This window comes from Vigna unguiculata, chromosome 6 (genome assembly GCF_037176805.1).
Source record: "Vigna unguiculata cultivar grain cowpea cultivar isolate G323 ecotype 2 chromosome 6, ASM3717680v1, whole genome shotgun sequence".
In the NCBI taxonomy this organism is placed as follows: domain Eukaryota; kingdom Viridiplantae; phylum Streptophyta; class Magnoliopsida; order Fabales; family Fabaceae; genus Vigna; species Vigna unguiculata.
This window is the reverse complement of record NC_140797.1, coordinates 28148146-28170568: the sequence shown is the minus strand read 5'-3', so window position 1 is coordinate 28170568 and position 22423 is coordinate 28148146. Positions and strand designations below refer to the sequence as shown.

The 22423-nt window shown below is 30.1% G+C and overlaps 1 protein-coding gene across 1 annotated transcript; it reads left to right on the top strand.

The window, feature by feature from the left end:
- The first annotated feature begins 13145 nt into the window (after nt 1–13145).
- LOC114188230 (uncharacterized) lies at nt 13146–18337 on the top strand. Its single transcript, XM_028076797.2, has 2 exons — nt 13146–16320; nt 17709–18337. The coding sequence occupies exons 1-2, from the start codon at nt 13689–13691 to the stop codon at nt 18044–18046; spliced, it is 2970 nt and encodes a 989-aa protein (XP_027932598.2). The 5' UTR covers nt 13146–13688; the 3' UTR covers nt 18047–18337.
- The last annotated feature ends 4086 nt before the right edge of the window (nt 18338–22423 follow it).

Sequence of the window (22423 nt, the reverse complement as noted above, 5' to 3'; positions counted from 1 at the left end):
AAGGTAGCTAATGATGTTGTGGGAGATCTGGATGGGAATGGATAGGGATTGGCTGCCTTAGGATTCATTCAGGATTGACTAAAAACCAATACTACACAAGTATTGGTGTAGCACCTAACAGTGGTGTTTGACCCGCCAGGCGATAGTTACAATCACAGTGGGCTACTGGAACGTGTGGCGCTTAGCGGCGAGGATAGTCCCACCAAGCGATGTCTGCAAGGTTAGTGGCTCTTAGGACGTGCAGCGCCTAGCAGCACGAGGCTTCCTCTAGACGGCCTGAAACTGGATTTCCCCTGGCGGCTCTGGAGCAGCATAAGACGATAATGCAGGGGTAGCACGCTTGTTTGCTTTGGATGTTTGTGGTCTACAAGACTTTGGTGATACCTTAAAGATCGACTTGCTAGAGTGTTTCTTGAGTTGTGGCTCGTAATGTATCTCTTGAGTTGTGGCTCGGGATAGGGGTTAAACACGTGGCATTCCTTGAGTTGTGGCTTAAAATGACATCTCTTAAGTTGTGGCTCAGATTGGCGAGTGTTGTCAGTATGAGTGTGCAAGTTGTGGCTCGTACGGATGGGTTTAGAAGATTGCCCTCCTCAATAGTTAGCTGACGAGTTTGGTAGTCTTAGGACATTACGAACGATGTTCGTATTGGGAACTCCACCTGGTGTTACAGAGTGTGGTCCATAGCAGGTTTCCCGCACGTGTTCTACAAGTTGTCGCTTGTCGGTGTGGCAGCAAAAGTATCTTGAGGTATTCATCTAAAGACGTAAAACATGGATAACATGGTGGTGGCCATGTGGCTTTGTATCAAAGGATGGAGTTTCTTTGATGAATGTATGTTTATATATATTTGAATTATTATATGTTTCTGTTAGCTCACCCTATCTGCTTGTGTTTGACGATGATCGTGTAATCCTTTACACGGGAGCAGATGATGTTGCAGGCGGTTCTGGTGAGGCTTAGTATCGGAGAGGGGCTAAACGAGAAACATTTTCATGGAGTTTATGTTTTATGGATTTTAGTTATCGCTTATGGATTTAAATAATTTTTGTAAACCTTTTGATATTGTAAGCGAGTATTTTTAATTGTAGTTTTTCGCGCATTATTGATGTAATAAATGTTCTAAATTTTCCCACGTTTTTGGGAAATGAACTTTTAATAAATGAGGTATTATTCATATTTCTTTATTGTATTATTTAAATTCGTAATATCTGACCGAGATGTTATACTGCCTCTAAAAACCTCCTCGCTCGTAGCCCAATTCTACGGACCTCCCCGCTCGTAGTCCAACACACGTGATCCACCAGCTACGAACCTTCCCGCTCGCAGCAGCTCTTAGGTGTGAGCATGGAACATACGAACCTCCTTGCTCGTATCCCCACACGAGAGCATCATAAATAGGTGGTCTATCCAGAAACATACCTCTCCTTCTTTTCTCTTCTTTCTTCAAGCTCTCTCTCCTTTATTTTCCTTCTAGTATCTTGAGTCACTTACTCTTTCAAGAGTACTTTCTTGTTAGTTCTTAGATCCTCAGAAAATCTAGGAAGTTCCTGTTTCATCCTAGAGGGCTTGTGAAACACATCGCGGATAAGTCTTTAAGGGCAGTGAATATACATGCCTCAAGAAGGGCTCTTTTGTTCGTGATTTGTCAAATTAACAACAATAAGTCGTGTTAAGATGGCATGATTTTATTTCAAAGTATTTTTAAAGTTGAAGTTATGTCAAGTTGACACTAGTTGAGCTTAGAGCATTTTAATCTAAAGTTATGCCAACTTAGTACGTTTTTTACCAAAATTGATCTAAAGTCGTGTTACCTTGACATGACTTCAAGTTTAAAATACACTAAATTGAAGTCGTGTCAACTTAACATAACTTCTATCAAAACGGAACTAAGGTTGTGTCAACTTGACACATCTTCAATTTAAAATGCAATGAATTGGAGTTGTGTCAACTTTGCATGACTTCTATCAAAACTGAACTAAAGTTGTGCCAATTTGATATGACTTTAAGTTTTAAAATGCACTAGTCTAAAGTTCTGCCTACTCTTTGCATGACTTCAACATTAAAAATGTTTCGAACTAAAATCATATCACCTTGATATGACTTTTTTCACAGTGAAATTTTGTCACCTTCACACCACTTTCATAATTTTTTGAAAATCTCAATCATTTTGATAATTTTGAAAACAAAATTGCACCTTGTCTATATATTATAATATAGATTTTAAAGACAGAATATTATATATATATATATATATATATATATTTTATAATTTAAACAAAACATAAAATTTAAAAGTAAATTAGAAGAAAAGTAAATGTAAGTTAATTTCACAATAAATTAAGAATGATAATACAATAACAATAAGTTAAAAATACTGGTGTTAACGAAGTTGATTTTGTTTTATATTTAGAGATTAAAAATTAAATCATGAACAAATTCACTATACACAAATATATAAATATCAATATATTATTTATATAAATAATAAATTTTATTTTATTTTGAAGAAAAATAATATTATTTTATTTTAAAAAATTGAGATTCAATTAAATTATATATATATATATATATATATTTATTTATTTATTAAAAACTAAATTAAATACAAGACAATAATATTTAACACTAATCATAACCGGTGATATAACAATGTTATGTCTCATATCAAATGGCCTCACACATGGACATTAGTAAATTTTATACAAAGAATTAACAAAAATTTAAAAAAAAACATTATAAACTGACGCATGACATCTTTATTATCACTTGGAAAATACTAACAAAAATAGCTTAACCGGGTAAATTTAAAAAAAATTAAAACTTTGAGAAAACAAAAATAAAAATGAGAACCTTCTTGTAACTTTTTAACATATGAAGATAAAGAGTAATTAAATATTTAAAAATCTAGTTAAAAATATATATGAATAAAATGTTTATTTAACAAATATTCCAAAAGGAAATAATTATATATATATATATATATATATATATATATATATAATCACTTCTTTCATGATTTAAAATATTATTCCATATTATCTAATTTAAAACTATATTTTAAATTCTATAATTTGAAATCTGAATTGTACAACTTTTTAAATTGTATAATTTAGAAGTACATTTCAAATTGTTTTAAAGAGAAATGAGTGTTGATCCTAGGACAAAGGTTGATCATACAAACCGAGGAATTTATTTGTTCAGGATTCTTTCATGTTCAAATCAGTAAAAATATAAATTATAATAAGACAGAATAAGTATGAAAAGAAGTGCATACTCCTTGTAGTTAGGGATGGCAACGGGGCGGGGCGGGGACGGGTTTCGCTATCCCATACCCATCCCCGCATAAAAAATTCATCCCCATCCCCATACCCAAACCCAACGGGTATCAAACTTTTTTCCAATCCCCATCCCCATCGGGTAACGGGTATAATCTCGTACCCATACCCGTACCCGTGTTCTAACTACTTTAATATTAATTTTTATAAAGAAAAAAAATTACGGTAAAGAAAACATAATATTATGAAATATTAATATTATGAGGATTTTCTTCGATGCCAAATACCTTAAAATAAATTATAATTGTTTACATTTTATATTAGAATACCAAATAAAATTTTATGTGAACCAAAACATTTATTAAATTTGCAAACTACAACATTGATGAACTTAGTTGATAAAATTAAAAAATATTTCAAAAAAATATAAAAGGAAAACAAATATTCAAATTAAAATATATTTTAAATGTTTGTTTACTTCAATTTTTTAAATTCTAATGAATCTCTTTTTTATACATTAATAAAAGTTATAATATATCACTTGATCAAAATGACACAAAGAACAAATAATAAACATAATAATAAAAGGAAAACAAATATTCAAATTAAAATATATTTTAAATGTTTGTTTACTTCAATTTTTTAAATTATAATGAATCTCTTTTTTATACACTAATAAAATTTATAATACATCACTTGATCAAAATGACACAAAGAACAAATAATAAACATAATAATAAAATTTTGACATAAATTTTGTATCTTTTGAACTTCAATATATGTTGGATAGTGACAAAAAAATATTCATAGCAATTACATTAAATTTTTATATTGTAGTAAATAAAAGTTATTTATACAATTAAAGTGAAAAAAATTACAGTATGATTAATAGTGAGTTATAAAATAACAAATAATTAGATAGAATATATCGAAATATTATTCTACATGATGAAAATAAACAATAAATAAAAATATTAAAAAACTAACAAATGTGTGTTTTAGAAATAATTTGAGAGATTATCGAAAGAAATCGTACAAAGGAAATCAAATGTATAATTAAGGTATGATAAGATGAAAAATACCTTAGAGAAATAATTATTAAATTATGTTTGAAGTGGTTAAAATTAAATAGAAATATCATTAGTGACCAAAAAATTTGTCATTAAATTACAAATAAATTAGTAATTAAATTGGTCACTAAATTAAGTACCGATTCGATCATTGAATCGGTCACTAATTTAGTCATTGATTCAGACAATAAATCAACTACTACCACCAATGACGAAAAATCAGTCACCATTTCATGTTTTTCTTGTAGTGAATTATCATATACTATTCCTAAATATCATTATATATATATATATATATATATATATATAATTTTAACCACTTCAAACAGAATTTAAAGTGAAAAAATTACATTATGATTAATAATGAGTTATAAAACAAAAAATAATTAGATAGAATATATCGAAATATTATTCTACATGATGAAAATAAAAACAATAAATAAAAATATTAAAAAACTAACAAATGTGTGTTTTAGAAATAATTTGAGAGACTATCGAAAAAAAACAAATCAAATGCATAACTAAGGTATGATAAGACGAAAAATATCTTAGAGAATTAAGAAAACTTTTCAAATATCAACATATATACTTAATGGTTGAAAAATAACGAAAATTATTTTAATGAAAAAAAAGAGTTCTTCAAATTAAACAAAAATTAATAATAATAATAAGTAAATAATTTTTTTTATATTACCCTAAATTGAGAGTATAAACATTCTCATGTGAAAGAAAAATTTATAATAAATAAAAATATTAAAAAATAATATAAATATTCAAATGTGAGGCATAATTTTTTTTAATTAACATACATCATTTTAACATAATTACATAAAGGTTATGATAAGATAAAAAAATATATTGGAGATGAGAATGAGTTTCATGACAAATGAAATAATTAAAAGAAATAAAAAATAGAAAATATATATATATATATATATATATATATATATATATATATATATATATATATAGGGGTTACTTGATTAATTGTGAATATTTTAATAATTTAAACGAGAATGGAGATATGGCGGGGACGGGTATTATGGCGAGTATATGTACATCCCCATACCCATCCCCATACCCAACTGAAAAAGTCGGGGATTCCCCATACCCGTACCCATACCCAGTCAATGCGGGGATTCCCCGTCAAAACGGGGACGGGTTCGGGCAATACCCACGGGGACGAGTTTATTTGCCATCTCTACTTGTAGTATTGTGACATATTTATAAACTTTTTTGAACCTTACTAAAATATATAAAAAATAAATAAAACATATTATTTTATCACAAGATTTTTGCCTTTCTTTTATTATTATCATAAGTGTGTGAATAATTTCCTGAATTATGGGGTAGCAGCAGATTTGGTGAATATATTATATTATTTGACTAGATACTGTATTTATGGGTTATTATTGTCAAACTATATATTATATATTATTATTTGTTGGGTGTTAATTGGTAACACGGTCATGGGAATAAATCTCCAAACTCGGAATTCACGAATTAAAATATAATATAAATTTATCATGACAGTTATAGGTTGTTGATATTTTTCATATTATGGGAATGGAATAAAAAAAATGGAGTGAGGAAAAAAAACTAATTAAATTATTATAAGTTTTTGTTTGTTTGTTATACAATACATTATATTCTTTAGTTTTAGTTATTTACTCATAAAAGTAGAAAAAAGAAGCACAAGTTAATAACTAAAAAAAAAAAGTAAAAACTCAAACATTATCTAAAAGCTAAGATTTAAACATGATAAAAAGAATCATATAATTACCACTAACACAGAGACCATTAACCAATAAATCTTAGTAAAAAAGCACGTTGTCAGATTGAATTATGTTGATTCTTTCCTTATTTATCTTATGTAGGTTGCGTAAAACAAGTCAAAATAAGTTGGTAAGTGTTACTATATATACATTAGAAAATTAAAATAAAAAATAAAATGAATTATTTTATAAGATTAAATAAGTCATTTCATATAATTTTGTTAAATTCTTATTTTAAACTTAGGTAGATATTAATTTTAGCATAGCATATTAAACAGGTTTTTTTCTTTCCCAAAAATAATTTTAAAGAAACATGTCCAAACAAATCATAAATATACTAATTTGATAGGTATATTTAAAGTTTTTTCCATAAAAACATCTACAAGAAAAATATAAAGAATTGGTATTAGTTTTTTCAAAAATTAAAATTAACTTATACATTAACTAATTTACAGAAAATATATCATACAATTTATCTAAATTTTAATTCTTTTAATCGATACATATAGTAATTTTAACTTAAAAAATTATTTTATTTTTTCTCTTCTATAAATCCTTATAAAAATAAGTCATCCAAACCTAATCATCACCCCATTTTATCACTTTTTTCTTACTCCTTTACCAAACATAGATTTTTTTTTTTCATTTCTAAAACAAATGATGAAGTGTTTTTCACTCTCTACTTTTTTAGGTTTGCAAGGGAAAAATAAAAGAGGGAAGAGAATCATGTGTGCAAACTTGGAGAGTGCAAAACCCTAGAAAAAGACCAACAAAAAGTTGCTCCTATGTCTTTGGTGTGCAAACTATTATCCACTCAATGGACCATATTTTCATGAAAAACCAAAACATTTGTGAACAAAAACATGTTGAAAGGGCATGCGCATGCCAATCAAATATGATTAAAACTTTATGCACATATAGTTTCTCTTATCATTACCTATGATTCCCTAATTTGATTTTGAACTAACTAACCAAACATATCAACCCACTTAAAAGATGTGTTTTTTTACAACAAAAGAGCTAATAATCGAACCCTAATTTGTGAAGAAAGTTGTCTAAAGCTAATAATTAAGGTGATCCCATTTCCTTGTAAAGATATATATAACAAAGCAAAGACCTATAAACTATAGGATTATTGTAGGTTAGGAGAAACATGATTTCTATGCATTTCAATTTCAAACACTTCAATAATTTTATTCTCTGTGCCACCACCACCATGATCTTTCTCCCTCTCACAAAAACAAGAGGTGGATAAAGGGAAGCTCCATTATGCAATTTTCAATGTACACACACCTATATAGGGTGCTACCTAAACTTGATCCATGCAATGCATTGTTCTATTGCACACACACAACTTTATTCATTAGTTTTTGCCTTTTGCCACAAATTTTGAATTTATTATTATTTTGCTCTATTCTTGAAGTGAAGAGAAAGTGTATTTTTCTTAGGAAAAGAGACAATGCACCTAAAGTACTTATGTTGAGTGGCAGATGGCAGAAATGGGCCATAATATCCACCATCCAAAACAAAACAAAGAATTCACAGAGTGGGACCCTCTTTTGCAGCAATAAATCTTCCAACTATTATGCTTTGTCTTCAAGCATAGATCATGCCAAGCTCAGGTTACAGCCACGGTGGCATTCACCAGTTTTAGCAGGTAATAATGATGGAGAAACAATTGTGGTAAAATGAAGAAAAAGGGTAATTTTAATGTATGATCATTGCCAATTTTGACATTATTATCTAATTATGCATAATGTCTAAGTTAAAATTATGTTCAATGATGTGTGAACAAAGTATAAACACTTTACATTGACCATGGAAGAAATGAATTAAGCTTAAACATGTTTTTAATACTTGTAAAATGTAATTAAAATGTAATTAAAATGGGTGAATTTTAATTTTGAATCTAAAATTGAGAGGTTTAAGAAACATTGAGATGGAAAAAAGAAGAAGCAAAAGTGAGAGGGTAATTAAGAGAGAGATGCATGGGGTGTGTTCATTATTGTTGTTGTATAGGACACAGTGTCCTTTATTCATGTGCAAGGTGGTGAATAAGAAGAAGGAAAGAGGGTCCAAAAGGGGCCACATGAATCAACCTCAAAAGAAAATATTAAAATTTGTGGAGTTTATGGGATGACCTAGGTTGATTTCATGTATACTTATATCCACATTATTACACTTCCTGCCTTGTCCTTGTTGGTTGCTACTCCCAACTCAATGGATATGAGATCAACTTTAAAATTTTAAAATTTTAAAATATTAAAATAACTGTTTCATGTCATTTTTGTTTATTCTATAATGTTATATAATGTTATGATCTTTGATAATTGTAATATTCAAATTGTTGCCTACTTAACTAATAAAAAGTGGAATATAAATATTCTTTTTTTTCAAAAATAATATATTTTCATATTGTACAAGTATCACTGTAAACAAAATCATTAAATAATACCTAATTCAAAGACAAAAAATATTAATCACTATATTACTAAGTTATACACTATTTTATAAATTAAAAATTATTGATATCTAAAATAATTTTTATTATTAATAAAAATTAATTATTAGTTAGTGAATCAGAGTTTTATAAATTAAAAATTATTGATATCTAAAATAATTTTTATTACTAATAAAAATTAGTAATTAGTCAGTGAATCAGAGTTTAAGTCAGTTTCTAACATTAGTTATAATATAATTGTTTTAGTTCAATTTTGTCATTTTAGTCATAATATTTTTTTTTTCAAATAGGTCTTAATTTTCGTCAATTTTGTTCAATTTGATATTTTTTTTGCTAACGCCGTTTAAATGGTTACCAATAATAAATCATGACTACCACGTGTCATTTCGTATTTTTTTAAAAATTTTTTAATAAATGTCTACGTGTCAATCCAACAATGTGTCACATGTCAAAGTTAATGTTTTAATTCAATTTAATTCTTATATTCATTATTTTTGTTCAATTTAGTTCCAATTTTTTTAAAATGGAACAATTTTGTCTCTCTTCAAATTTAAATTGAGACCAAATTTAATTTTTATATAAATGTTTATAATCATGATTTTAATAAAATTCACATTTTATTAAATATTTTGTTTTAGGAATATAATTAGTTTAAAATTAGAATGAAAATGGTAAAGATGAGAACTAGGTAAGGAATAATAAGAGACACCAAGTGATGCTCTTAAAAATAATTTTGTAGACAATTTAAACTAATATTCCATTAACCAACAATAAAACTACAACTATTCAACAATTTAAAACTACTTCCATTGTACCAAATCATTTTAAATTTCACAACTTTCATATTCATATATTTCTACATTTCCAAAATACAATACAACAACTCACATCAATGAATTTTTCTTACATAAATTTACAGGTCGTAACCAAGTCACATCTTATATCCTAAGATCAGTGGCAAATCTAAGATCCTAAGTTAGTAGAGTCAAGTCAAGTGGTGTATTTGTATACTTTCAACTACACACAAATATATCATAGAGTAACAACCATCAGATTCAAATATATAAAATTAGGAGAAAGAAAATATTTTTTTTTTCTAAATATATAGTAGTAATTTAAACAAAACCAAAGAGTGTACCTACATATCCTATCGTGATGTATATCCATCACGACTTAAAATGTTATCAAATTTTAACTAACTTCTCTCACCCCAAACTTATAACTACTCAAAAAACTTAGTTTCACATAGGAAACTCAAACATACCTATCTTAGTCTAGGAGAGAGTCATGTTCGTCCATCAAACCACACATGCAACACAATTTCCTATGCATGCAACCATTCACATGCAATCAATCCCACACATAGAGATACTTACTCTAAACTATATTTTTTATATTATACCTGTTCTTCTGTGTGGTAGTTTTATTATGACAGATTCAAATCTTGAAAAGGATAAAGAAAGACGTTTTAGAGATAATAACTTGTATAAAATAAATTTGAATAATATTTTTTTATATATAAACCTTTTTTACTGTAATTTATTTTGTTTTATGGGTATAAATTATGTAATTTTCATTTTTTTTAAATTGAGTTCTAAATGATTTTTTTTTATCGAAACAAGTATGAAGACAACTTGTTACATGAATTGATAACAAGTCTGTTATGTAAATTAGTTAACTAATTCTTACAAATAGATGTAATTGATGGTTCAAATAATCTAATATTTTTGCTTTACAAGCTTTTAATGTTGGACTTTCTTATTTGTTTACTTTATGTTTGGATAGGAAATTTTATAATTTTTAAAATATTCAAATACATTGAATTTGAATTGATATCATTTAAAATTGTTTATTTTTTAAATGTTTTGTTTGAACAAGAGAATTCATATTTAGTGAATTTTAATTTTTTTTATTTAGATAAAGTAGTTTAATTACCATTAAATTCAAAACACTATTTAAATATCAAATACTTGTTAAAAAAAAAAACAAATATCAATATTGACAATATTTTGTAGTCAATCTTGATTATTGTTCTCAATTTTTGTTAAACAAGATTATTTTCAAGATATGAAATGTGATATTAAACTATATCCAAGTAAGATAGTATCAGGTTGGGCTCATGCAAGCTCGGTCGAGACAGTTCAAGCTAGAGTCAAGCCAAGTCAACCCAAGCTCAATATTTGAGTCTTGACAATATTGGCCCAACTTAGGCCAAGTAAGTCAGAGTTTCGATCGAGCCAAGTTGGTTTAGTTCTAAATCAAGTCGAGTTAGCCTAGGTCTAGGTTGAGATCATTCATCCTAGGTCTAAGTTGAACAGAGTTGGTTCAGACCTAAGTTGAGTCAAGTCTTTCTAGGCTTAAGTTGAGCCAAGTCAGGATAACCACATTCTGTTGAGTCGGGATAAGTCCACATTTATTTGAGTTAGGCTGACTCATGTTAGCCAAGTTGGAATAGGTTCAAATAAATTCTAGTTCGATCAAGATCAAATTGGACCTAGTCCGATCAATTTAGGTATTTAAAATTATTTAATTCTAAGTAAATCAATTACTCTAATAAAATTTTAGAATTTTATATTCATTTAAAATTATTTGTCCAAACAACATATTTTGTTATAGAAATTTTAAATTCTCTAAAATAATAAATTATTCTCTAAAATAATCCAAAATTTGCAATTTTTAATGGTATGAAATACAAAATAAATTTACAAATTGTAATGGACTGAAATACATAAAGGAATTGATTTGATGGTTTCACGATTGATTTATGAAATGATAGTGAAAATTGTATTCCACATTAGTTAGAATTTTGAAACCTTGTTTGGATGATGTCAATAAATAAAGTATAAAATTCAAAACCTCCATGTATATTGGACTTTTATGTTATTATATAATTTTTTTTATATTATGTTTTTAATACTATATATTTAAATATGTTCATAGATTTTATAAAATTAGTGTGTTTTTATAAAAAAATATTCTTTGTTTTTGATCCCTCTAGAAGCGTAAATAATTGTTTTTTAATTTCATGAACAGATGTAAATTTTAGTTTAATTTATATTAAATATTTTTGTGTACTTTTTATTTTTCCAAATTTTGAAATCTCTAAGTTTAATCTTTTAACATGCACATTGGGGTAAGTAAATAACATCACAAAATTTTCATTCTAGCCATTTTTGAGTTGTTGGTAATGCAGTAATCTTTAACCTAAAGTAAAAAAACACATAAGAAACGAAAGAGAGAAAAGTGGTAAGAAAAATGTTTGGAAAAGCTCAGTGTATACGAATCAAAATAAAAACTCATAGTATCACATTAAAAGACACATCGATTTTGAAGTTTAAATATTATTAGAAGATAGATATAAATTTAAAGATACTTGTAAAAAAGTGATTGCCTTAGTTGTTTAAAATTACGTTAGTTCATATTTTAAGGTGATTTTAGATCACTCATGTTAATGATTTTTCTCTTTACACTTTATTATTAAATGAACCTTGATTCGTCTGTAGCAATCAACTATTTAATTACATTGGATCAGGTTTTGAAAAAAAAAAAGGTGATTTTGATAGCTAAACACCAAACTTAAGAAATTGAAAATTATTTTAGAAAACTATTGTTTTAAAATTTTAATATTTAGAGACTACCATATGTATTTTTTTAATTTGAGGAAGTATAATTTTTATTTTAAAATTTGTGAAACTATAACCAGATTTATCATACGTTTCAAAAACCAAAAATGTAATTAACTCATAATAAATTATGAAAATTGAGAAAGTAAAATTATATGTAGTGTTGATTTAATTAAAGTAGGTCGAAAATCTAATTTACTTATACTCCATAATAAAATATACGTTACTTTTTATTTTATTTTACACATATCCCCATTTCAGAAGCAAAATCCCACAAAATCTATCCATTATATATACACCACACTAATCGACTTTTACCTTTTTATAATTAACATCTAATTATTAATTATGATGCTAATCATGTGCAAGATCCAAGAATTTGATTCCTCATGCACTTTAACTTATAGAGGGCAATTATGATTTCCATAATAGAAAACTAAAAACTGTGTGTGCAAGTTAAATATCCATCGCATTTAACAGATATATAAGGGGGTACTTTGTTTAGACAGAAAACAAGTGCTTTTAAAAAAAAGTGATTTTTATAAAAGTAGAAGTTGTTTTATGCTTATTTTGTTTATGTGTCTACTTATTTAGATAAACAGTTGAAAGTAACTTATCAGAATAAACAGGTTTTAATTTCTGCTTACTTTAAAAGATTTAAATAAATATATAAAAAATTGTAATAATAGATAAGTGAAAACAAAACATATCATAATGTCTCCAACTTTTGCATTAACTAACTCATTTGATTTTGTGACAAACACAACAGTGATTTGTTATGATTGAACCCCTTTCAATTTCTTCTCCATGTTCTTCTTTTTGCTTTTCCACGAAAAAGTTGAAGTGTGTTTCCAGACACACACCTTGAGCAGAAACAAAAAACGCTTAAATTTGTTGTAAAAGTTGTATTCTAGACCATGACGGGTACTTAAAGATGTCCATGGATGGTTTAATCATGTCACTAGAGCTGCATGAAAGAAGATTCCAAATCTGAATCAGCTGCCATGTTGGACCCTCTCATTCACAAATCAGAGAGAGGAAAATTATGTGAAATGAAAAAGCAAAGGAAAATGGTGAAACTGGTTTCAAAAACCGACACAAAGTGGAACACTAAACATTAATTGGGTGATGAATCTGTCTGTGGTTAATGGTTATCCATATACAATTTTTTTTTTCTCCTCCAACAACACTTTTGCTTTTGCTTTTTAAAAGCTAAAGATGACACCAAAGCAGTGTGTGTAAGTGTGTGCTGTGAATGTGAAGAAGAAAAAGTGTTGAGGGAAAGAAAGAGAACAACAACATTGGATGCTGGTAGTGTTGTTTGTGCTAGCTTTCTATGCTCTTCATTAGACAATTAATCTTATCATTCTGTTAGTGTATAACCAGATAAACCTTTTAAGGTCTATGAAATGTTGTAATTGCTGGTGTATTTGGTTTCTTTCATTCATATTCTACTCCTCTAAGCCACTTCTCTCTCACAAATGGCTACCCTTTCTTCTTTCAGTTTTGTACCCTTTTGCATGCTCTTGTTCCTTGTGTGTCTCGCTGGTCCTGTTTGTGTTTCTTCACTTCAACTTTCCCTGAGAAGGCAAGCTTCAATCCTTGTTTCCATGAAGCAAGATTTTGGAGCTGCTAACTCTTCTCTCAGAAGCTGGGACATGTCAAACTACTTGTCCCTTTGCAGTTGGTATGGCATTGAGTGTGACCATGAGAACAGGTCGGTGGTGTCAATTGACATATCAGATATGAATGTTTCAGGGTCAGTTTCAGCTGCCATCACAGGACTCTTGAGCCTTGAGAGTGTGTCACTCCAGGGAAATGGCTTCTCTGGGGAGTTTCCAAGTGAAATCCACAAGCTACCAAGGCTCAGGTTCCTCAACATGTCTGCAAACATGTTCAGTGGGAATTTGAGTTGGAAATTCTCCCAGCTAAAGGAGCTTGAAGTGGTGGATGCTTATGACAATTCTTTCAATGGCTCACTTCCTCTGGGTGTCACTCATCTCCCAAAGATCAAGCACTTGAACTTTGGAGGGAACTACTTCTCTGGGGAAATCCCTCCAAGCTATGGAAACATGTGGCAGCTCAAGTACCTGTCCCTTGCAGGGAATGATTTGAGAGGATTCATACCAAGTGGGCTTGGGAATCTCACCAACCTCACTCATCTTTTCTTGGGATACTACAATCAGTTTGATGGTGGAATCCCTCCAGAGTTTGGTAAGCTCACCAATCTGGTTCATCTAGACATTGCAAACTGCAGCTTGACAGGTCCAATTCCTGTTGAGTTGGGAAACCTGAAGAAGTTAGACACTCTCTACTTGCAAACCAATCAGCTGAGTGGTTCAATCCCTCCCCAGCTGGGAAACTTGACTAGATTAAAAGCTCTTGATCTATCATTCAACATGCTCACAGGAGGCATCCCTGATGAGTTCTCAGCTCTTCAAGAGCTTACCGTCTTGAACCTGTTCATAAACAAGCTGCATGGAGAAATTCCTCACTTCATTTCTGAGCTACCAAACTTGGAGAATCTCAAGCTTTGGCAGAACAACTTCACTGGAGTGATTCCTTCAAATCTTGGCCACAATGGCAGGTTGCTTGAGCTTGACTTGTCAACAAATAAGCTCACTGGTTTGGTGCCAAAATCTCTCTGCCTTGGAAAGAGGCTGAAAATTCTGATCCTGCTCAAGAACTTTCTCTTTGGATCTTTGCCTGAGGATCTTGGTCAATGCCACACACTCCAAAGAGTCCGTTTGGGTCAGAACTACTTAACCGGGCCATTGCCACATGGGTTTCTCTATTTGCCTGAACTTTCACTTGTGGAGCTTCAGAACAATTATCTCAGTGGTGGCTTCCCACAATCAACGAGCAGCACACCCTCCAAACTAGCACAGTTGAACCTATCAAACAACCGCTTCTCAGGGTTTCTTCCAGCCTCAATTTCAAATTTTCCAAACATGCAAATTCTTCTGCTTAGTGAAAACAGATTCTCCGGAGAAATTCCACCAGTTATAGGGAGGTTGAAAAGCATCCTCAAGTTTGATATAAGTATGAACAACTTTTCAGGTACTATTCCACCTGAGCTAGGTAACTGTGTCTTACTCACCTACTTAGATTTCAGCCAAAACCAGCTATCAGGTCCCATTCCTGTTCAAATTGCTGAAATCCACATATTAAACTATCTCAATGTCTCATGGAACCACCTAAACCAAAGCCTTCCCAAGGAACTTAGGACCATGAAGGGCTTAACTACAGCAGATTTCTCTCACAACAACTTCTCAGGTTCAATACCTGAGGGGGGACAATTCTCAATCTTTAATTCCACATCCTTTGTGGGTAATCCTCATCTATGTGGCTATGACTCCAAGCCATGCAACCTTTCTTCAACATCTACTTTGGAGTCTCAAGAAAAAAAGAGTGCAAAACATGGTGTCCCTGGGAAGTTCAAGTTCCTGTTTGCATTGGCATTGTTGGGGTGCTCATTGGTGTTTGCAACCTTGGCCATAATCAAGAGTAGAAAGACAAGGAGGCACTCCAATTCATGGAAGTTAACAGCATTCCAGAAGCTGGAGTATGGAAGTGAGGACATCATAGGGTGCATAAAGGAAAGCAATGTGATAGGAAGAGGAGGATCTGGGGTTGTGTACAGAGGAACCATGCCAAATGGAGAGGAAGTGGCAGTGAAGAAACTCTTAGGAATCAACAAAGGATCTTCCCATGACAATGGCCTCTCTGCAGAAATAAAAACATTGGGGAGAATCAGACACAGGTACATTGTGAGGTTGCTAGCATTTTGCTCAAACAGAGAGACCAATTTGCTTGTCTATGATTACATGCCAAATGGAAGCTTGGGGGAAGTGTTGCATGGGAAAAGAGGTGAGTTTCTCAAGTGGGACACTAGGCTCAAAATAGCCATAGAAGCTGCAAAAGGACTTTGTTATTTGCACCATGATTGTTCCCCTTTGATCATCCATAGAGATGTCAAGTCAAACAACATACTTCTGAACTCTGATTTTGAGGCTCATGTTGCTGATTTTGGGCTTGCCAAGTTCATGCAAGATAATGGTGCATCAGAGTGCATGTCTTCCATTGCTGGTTCCTATGGCTACATTGCTCCAGGTACTTATTTTAAATATTCAACTACATATAATTGGAGAATCATGATTGATAACTTCAAGTTATATCTTCTGCCTCAGTCAAATTTTCTAGCATCACTTCAAGTTGAAGACATTATTATTACCTAACCCCCTCCCTCCACTTAATAAAATATATTGCATACTATATTGCTAGCACACATCATCTGAACAATTTTTACCTGAACATGAAAAGTTTATTAGCTCTTCTTTTAAGCTGAAATTTTTTAGACCTAAATCTACTTTTGGTTCTCATCATGTCATTTTAATTCCTAAAAAATATATATAATTACGTGTTTAATCCTCAAATTACAGTACCATACTGACATAGAAATATGAGACCATGTAAGAGTTTTTCCCTCCAAAAAACTTTTGGAGAACATTGCTGTTGAGTAACTAAGTTTGGGCAAATGAAATGAGTGAAAATGCTAGCATGCAACGGGAAGAATGATTGTAGAGGCTCTTTTTCCCAAGGTTAAAATCAAATTTTTCATGTGTTAAATACACTTGTCATTTATTTTTTGGGTACAGAAATGTTTTTTCCCCTCCTTAGCCACTGTAGCATGATACTTGGTCTTTTTTATGGGACCACAGTGTCCAACACCATGTACGTGGATTCCTAGACTGAACAGTAAAGGCTCCACTAACACAGAGGAAATTCTTTTCACTTTTTTTTCCACGCTAACTGGGTGTGTGCTTGCTTTTTTGCATGCCTTGAAACTACAAACCCTTAAACCAGAACAAATCACAGCCCTCCCTTTTTGACCATCTTCATATCAGTAACAGTCACTCAATGCACATTAACCAAATGCATATATTTTACCCCCCACAAAGTTTCAGATCGAGATCCATGATTCACTTTCTCAAAACCCCAGATGAAAAAGAAACGTGAAGAGTTTAGGCACAAGACACAAGTTGGTCATCTTTTACAAATCTAACTTGTTACTTTGGAAAATTAAAATGAAGCTTTTCCCTTTATCTGTAAAATAATGTTGGACTAGTCTTCCTTTAACTCACCCACTTTTTCTTCATTTATTATCATGTTAAATTAATAATTTGATCCTTTTACATTGTACCATTCTATTGCAACATTTAATTCCTATTTCAAAGGACAACCACGCAAAATCTTACTTTCTGGTAATTTGGCAATTGACAATCACTGATTTATCAGTGTCTGTCATGTAAAATCTAAAATATAGTGTTTTCTTATGTAGGACTAAAATCAGTGACATGGATAATGACCATTTAACATTATTATATATCTGTTTGTGTAAACATTTAACATCATCATATATGTGTGTATTATAACAATCTAGGGCTATTTTAACTATTGAAATCCTGCATATTTTTTACTGGTTTTTCCTTATGTTGCAGAATATGCATACACATTGAAAGTGGATGAGAAAAGTGATGTTTACAGTTTTGGAGTGGTGCTGCTAGAACTCATAACAGGGAGAAGACCAGTGGGGAACTTTGGGGAAGATGGATTAGACATTGTGCAATGGATCATGATGCAAACAAATGGGAACAAAGAGATGGTGATGAAGATCATTGATGAGAGGCTACATCACATTCCTTTGGCTGAAGCAAAGCAGGTGTTTTTTGTGGCAAAGTTGTGTGTTCATGAACACAGTGTGGAGAGACCAACCATGAGAGAAGTGGTTGAAATGCTTGCACAAGCAAAACAACCAAACACATTTCAGATGCAGTGATCTAGAAAAGTAAAAAGAGAACAATTCAAAACAAAAGGATGAGTTCTTCCTTCATACATATGCTTTGTATTGGTTTCCAAACTAGTTTGTCAAATGAAATTTTCATGTTATTTTTCTTTGCCCTTTTACTTTACTAGCACCTCTTCAATGGGTGCAAGAGAGTCACTATAGTTTATATGTTATGCATGGGAAAGGTAGAATTAATGTTAAACTGTCCATAGCATGTTAAAAGTTTGTATAATACATAGGGATTTTGTTTGGAATGAGTAAACATTTTATATTTTTACTTAATTAGTTTCTTTATACTTTTACTTTTAATTGATACATAAAATTAATTTTAATGGGGAATATAAAAGTTGCAGCTTTTATACAGAAGATACTTTATAAAGCAGCACTATAGTGTACACATATACAGATATATTTAAAAAACTCTTGTAACTTTGTTGTTGCATGCAAATACTTAAAGGTCAAACAAAAGAATCTATGTGTCATTTTGTGTGATGCTTCTTTCCAAATAGACTATAAGAGAGTAGAGATATTCCTATGAAGAGAAAATTCAGGGAATGTGCATATATGCATAAATTATTGGTGACAAATATAGATATAAAATTTATAGTGAAATTCATCATATTAAACATTATTCAACCAAGTATGTTCAAATTGGATTTCTCATTATCCGAATATTTCTCAAAATAATTATTGTTCTGAAAAAAATAAGGGGAGGACAGAATTTTGCTAGTTGGTGGAGGCAGAGAAAGTATATGCCTTCATTGCTCTCAAACTTGGGGCAGTTTTGTTGACTTCATTTATGTGGAGTTTTTTGAATTTTCATAACATGTAGCTCAAAACTTTGACAAATATAAACAAAACTTGGGAGATTTCTTTTCACACCCATGCTTTCTTTCTACACCTCCATAAATATTAAAATTCCTACTTTACTCTTGTTATAGAGCCATGAAGGAGTTTAGGAAATGGGTGAATAATGAATGGGAATGGGAATGGAAAGTAAAATGGAGAAGAGAATGGTTTGAGTGAGAGTTGTCTCAAGTAAAAGAATTTGTACACCTAATACAACAAATAATAATAAAAAAGGATAAAGAGGATGAATGGAATTGAAAAGATAAGGAAGGTACATATACTGTCAAATCTGGATAATATACAAAACCCCTGTATTGGAGAAAACTCATATTTATACAAAATGTTATGGAGTGTAAAGGTAAAATCCCTATGTATGATTTTTTGCTTGGAAGGCAATTATGGATAAGGTACCAACAAAGACAAATCTTAAGAGGAGGGGAGTGCAATTAAGTGATGTAACTTGTGTATTGTGTGGGTTGGAAGAAGAGACTAATACACATCTATTTCTTACCTGTAATATAGCACATAAGATTTGGAACATTGTAGCGAACGGGTAAAAGTGAGTATAACGCATCATAATCAACTAAAGAATCACTTTGAACTTTTTGATTTACTAACCCTTAATAGTAAAGGAAATAAGTTATGGAAGGGTGTATGGTTTGCAATTATAAAGAATATATGGGATCATAGAAATAATAGTGTTTAGGCAAAGGAAAATGGATGCAAATGGAATCTTTTCTTTAGCACAACTAAATGCTTGAGTTTGGATGAAACATAAAATTGGTAATGTTAATTTTTTCTATTCTAACTGGATCCTTTGCCCAATTGAGTGCATTCAATTTGTCACATAGAAAATATAAACTCAACCACATATTGAGACCGAGAATGAACATAAATACCTATTAGAAAGCATGAATTTGGAAGTAAATATCTTTTCTTTGCAGTTTAACCTGGCTGGACCTTTAGTCTGGAGTTATATTTGTCTTTTGCAATAAATTTAGGATGAGTATGGCCTAAACAAATTCAACAAATATGAAATGCAACAAGGATGGTATAAACATAACATACAAATAGTAAAGAATTGCAATTAAGCAACAACATACTTCTTTCAAGGTTCATTAGGGAAGCAACAATTGGAGAAGCAAAAGTAATAATCAATTAAGACAATTTTACAAGTTGATCTACATCAAACTCACAAGTGAAACATCTGGATTTTGATAAATCTGGTTGTTGTACTTTAAGTGTATTATGTGGCTACTTTGTTTTGGCAAGTGGTATACATAGGTAGTTTCTAAGACTATATAGTTCTGATTTGGGAAGGTATAGTGAAACTTCTATTAAAGATGTGCTAAATCTTTCTAAGATATTTTGTAGTACTGTTTAATTACATATATTTTTATGTATATGGGTTACAACACCCCTAATATTCTATTATATATAAATATATTCATTGACTGCCGGTAAAAAAAAAAATAGAAAAGATTTGTGCAATTGATAATAGACTTTTTAAATGACTTTTAGATATGGAAGTCACTTCACATGGTTTAATCAAAAAATGATTATAAAAATTTTAAATTACACAATCCATAAGTTAAATTTTACAATCTAGAATAAGTTTTTAAGTTCGGAAGTTACTATTGAATTGTATGATTTCAAAATTTTACTTTAAAAATAAACATAAATTTTACAATAAGTAAAAATTTCTGGATCTCGTGTATATCAGAAGAGAGAAATACTTACACAAAAAGTGGGAGTCAAGGGGTTAATTTTATCGTGGGCATTTCTTTGTGTTCCCAATTTTTCTTGTTGCACCTCCAACTTTTACAAATTTTCTTTTATACTTTAATGTTTTATTTTGACTGAATTTAAAAATTTTAAGTTGATAATTATATTTTTTAAATTTAATTTCAAAATTTTATATATTAAAATAAATATCATAAAAGTAAAATTTTATTTTATAAAAAAAATTTAATTATTTTATCCAAACAAAAAATTAAGATATTAGATATTTTAATTATTTAATTCAAATAAATAATTTAAAAAACAAAAAAAATTAATTATAAAAAATTTAAATACAATATATTTTAATTTTTTAGAATTATTGAAACAATATTTACCGTCTATCGTTATTAAAGACCTCCCATCTTTTAATGATTTTACTAATACTTATGGCAGTGGATCGTCTATCTAGGGATAATCATTTTTCTCCATAAAAAATATTCTAAATCTAATAAGCAAGTGGTTGAACTATTCATGAAATCAGCATGAGTTCTTTGAAAGTGATAAGATTTTTAAAATCAATTTTGCAACATGTCTTTGAATGGAGTAATACGAAGTTGAATATGAGAACACCATATTATCCGCAACCTGATGTACAATCTAAAACATTAAATCAATGCTTAAAAATGTATTTGAGATGTTTGACCTATCACAATACTAAGAATTGAATTCAATTGCTTTATAATATTTGTTACCACAACCCTCTTCGCGTGAAACCATTTAAGGTTATTATTGGATAGTCTACGTCAACTCCTCAATTCTTAATTCTTAGTATGCCTTATTTATCTATTGAACAACTACTTAATACATGGACTTTACTCACAAATAACATAACTAACAACAGTAATTATACTTTTAGTAAAAAAATTCTTAATATTAAATGCAATTTGGATTCTCTATTAATATTTCGGTATTGGTCCTTCAAAATACACTTATTTACATTCATTGTAATAAATATATTTTAACAAGAAAAAAATTAGAAAAGATTTTGAACTCTATGAAATGAGTAACTCTGGTTGGTAATAATTTTTCATACATAAATAAAACCAAAAGCAAAACTAAAACTAAAACTTTGATCGAATACAAATTGAAAAAATGGTGATGAAGTGGTAAAATTGAAAAAACAGAGTGATTGCGGGAAAGGTCTTACGTGGAAACTTTGGACGCACGAAAACGATAGCTACCACCCTCATTTCCCACACCTCAGCTGTGGCTCATATTGTTTTATCTCTTTATCTTTCATCCTCCTTTCTTAGCCTCAACCTTCATCATTCTCATATTCATATTCTATGTTCTAGTAAAATACCCTCTTATTACCTATCTTTACACTCACATCAACTTCATTTCACATTCTAGATCAATCGTGTTATCATCAAATAAAATATTAATAACTAACACTGATAATTAGATATTATGCATCAAATGATACCATCAGTGCCTTTTATTAGAACCTCTGATTGTTTAAAAACCAAAGCAAAACTATTTCCACACTGATATCGTGTGAGATTGGTTGTCTTACAAATATATTATGTGAATGATGATGATAATGATAAAAATTAGAAGGCAATGAAGGAGCAAGAAACTTGGAATATGGATAACCTTTTGGCTTTTAGAGATGAAGCTAAATTGTTGATATGATGTGCCATTTCAGAGCAAATCCAAGCCAAAACTTAGAGGTTCCCTCTTCATCCATTCTCAGCCTCAAGGTTCAAAGTTTCTCCCTCTTATCTTCTACCTGTG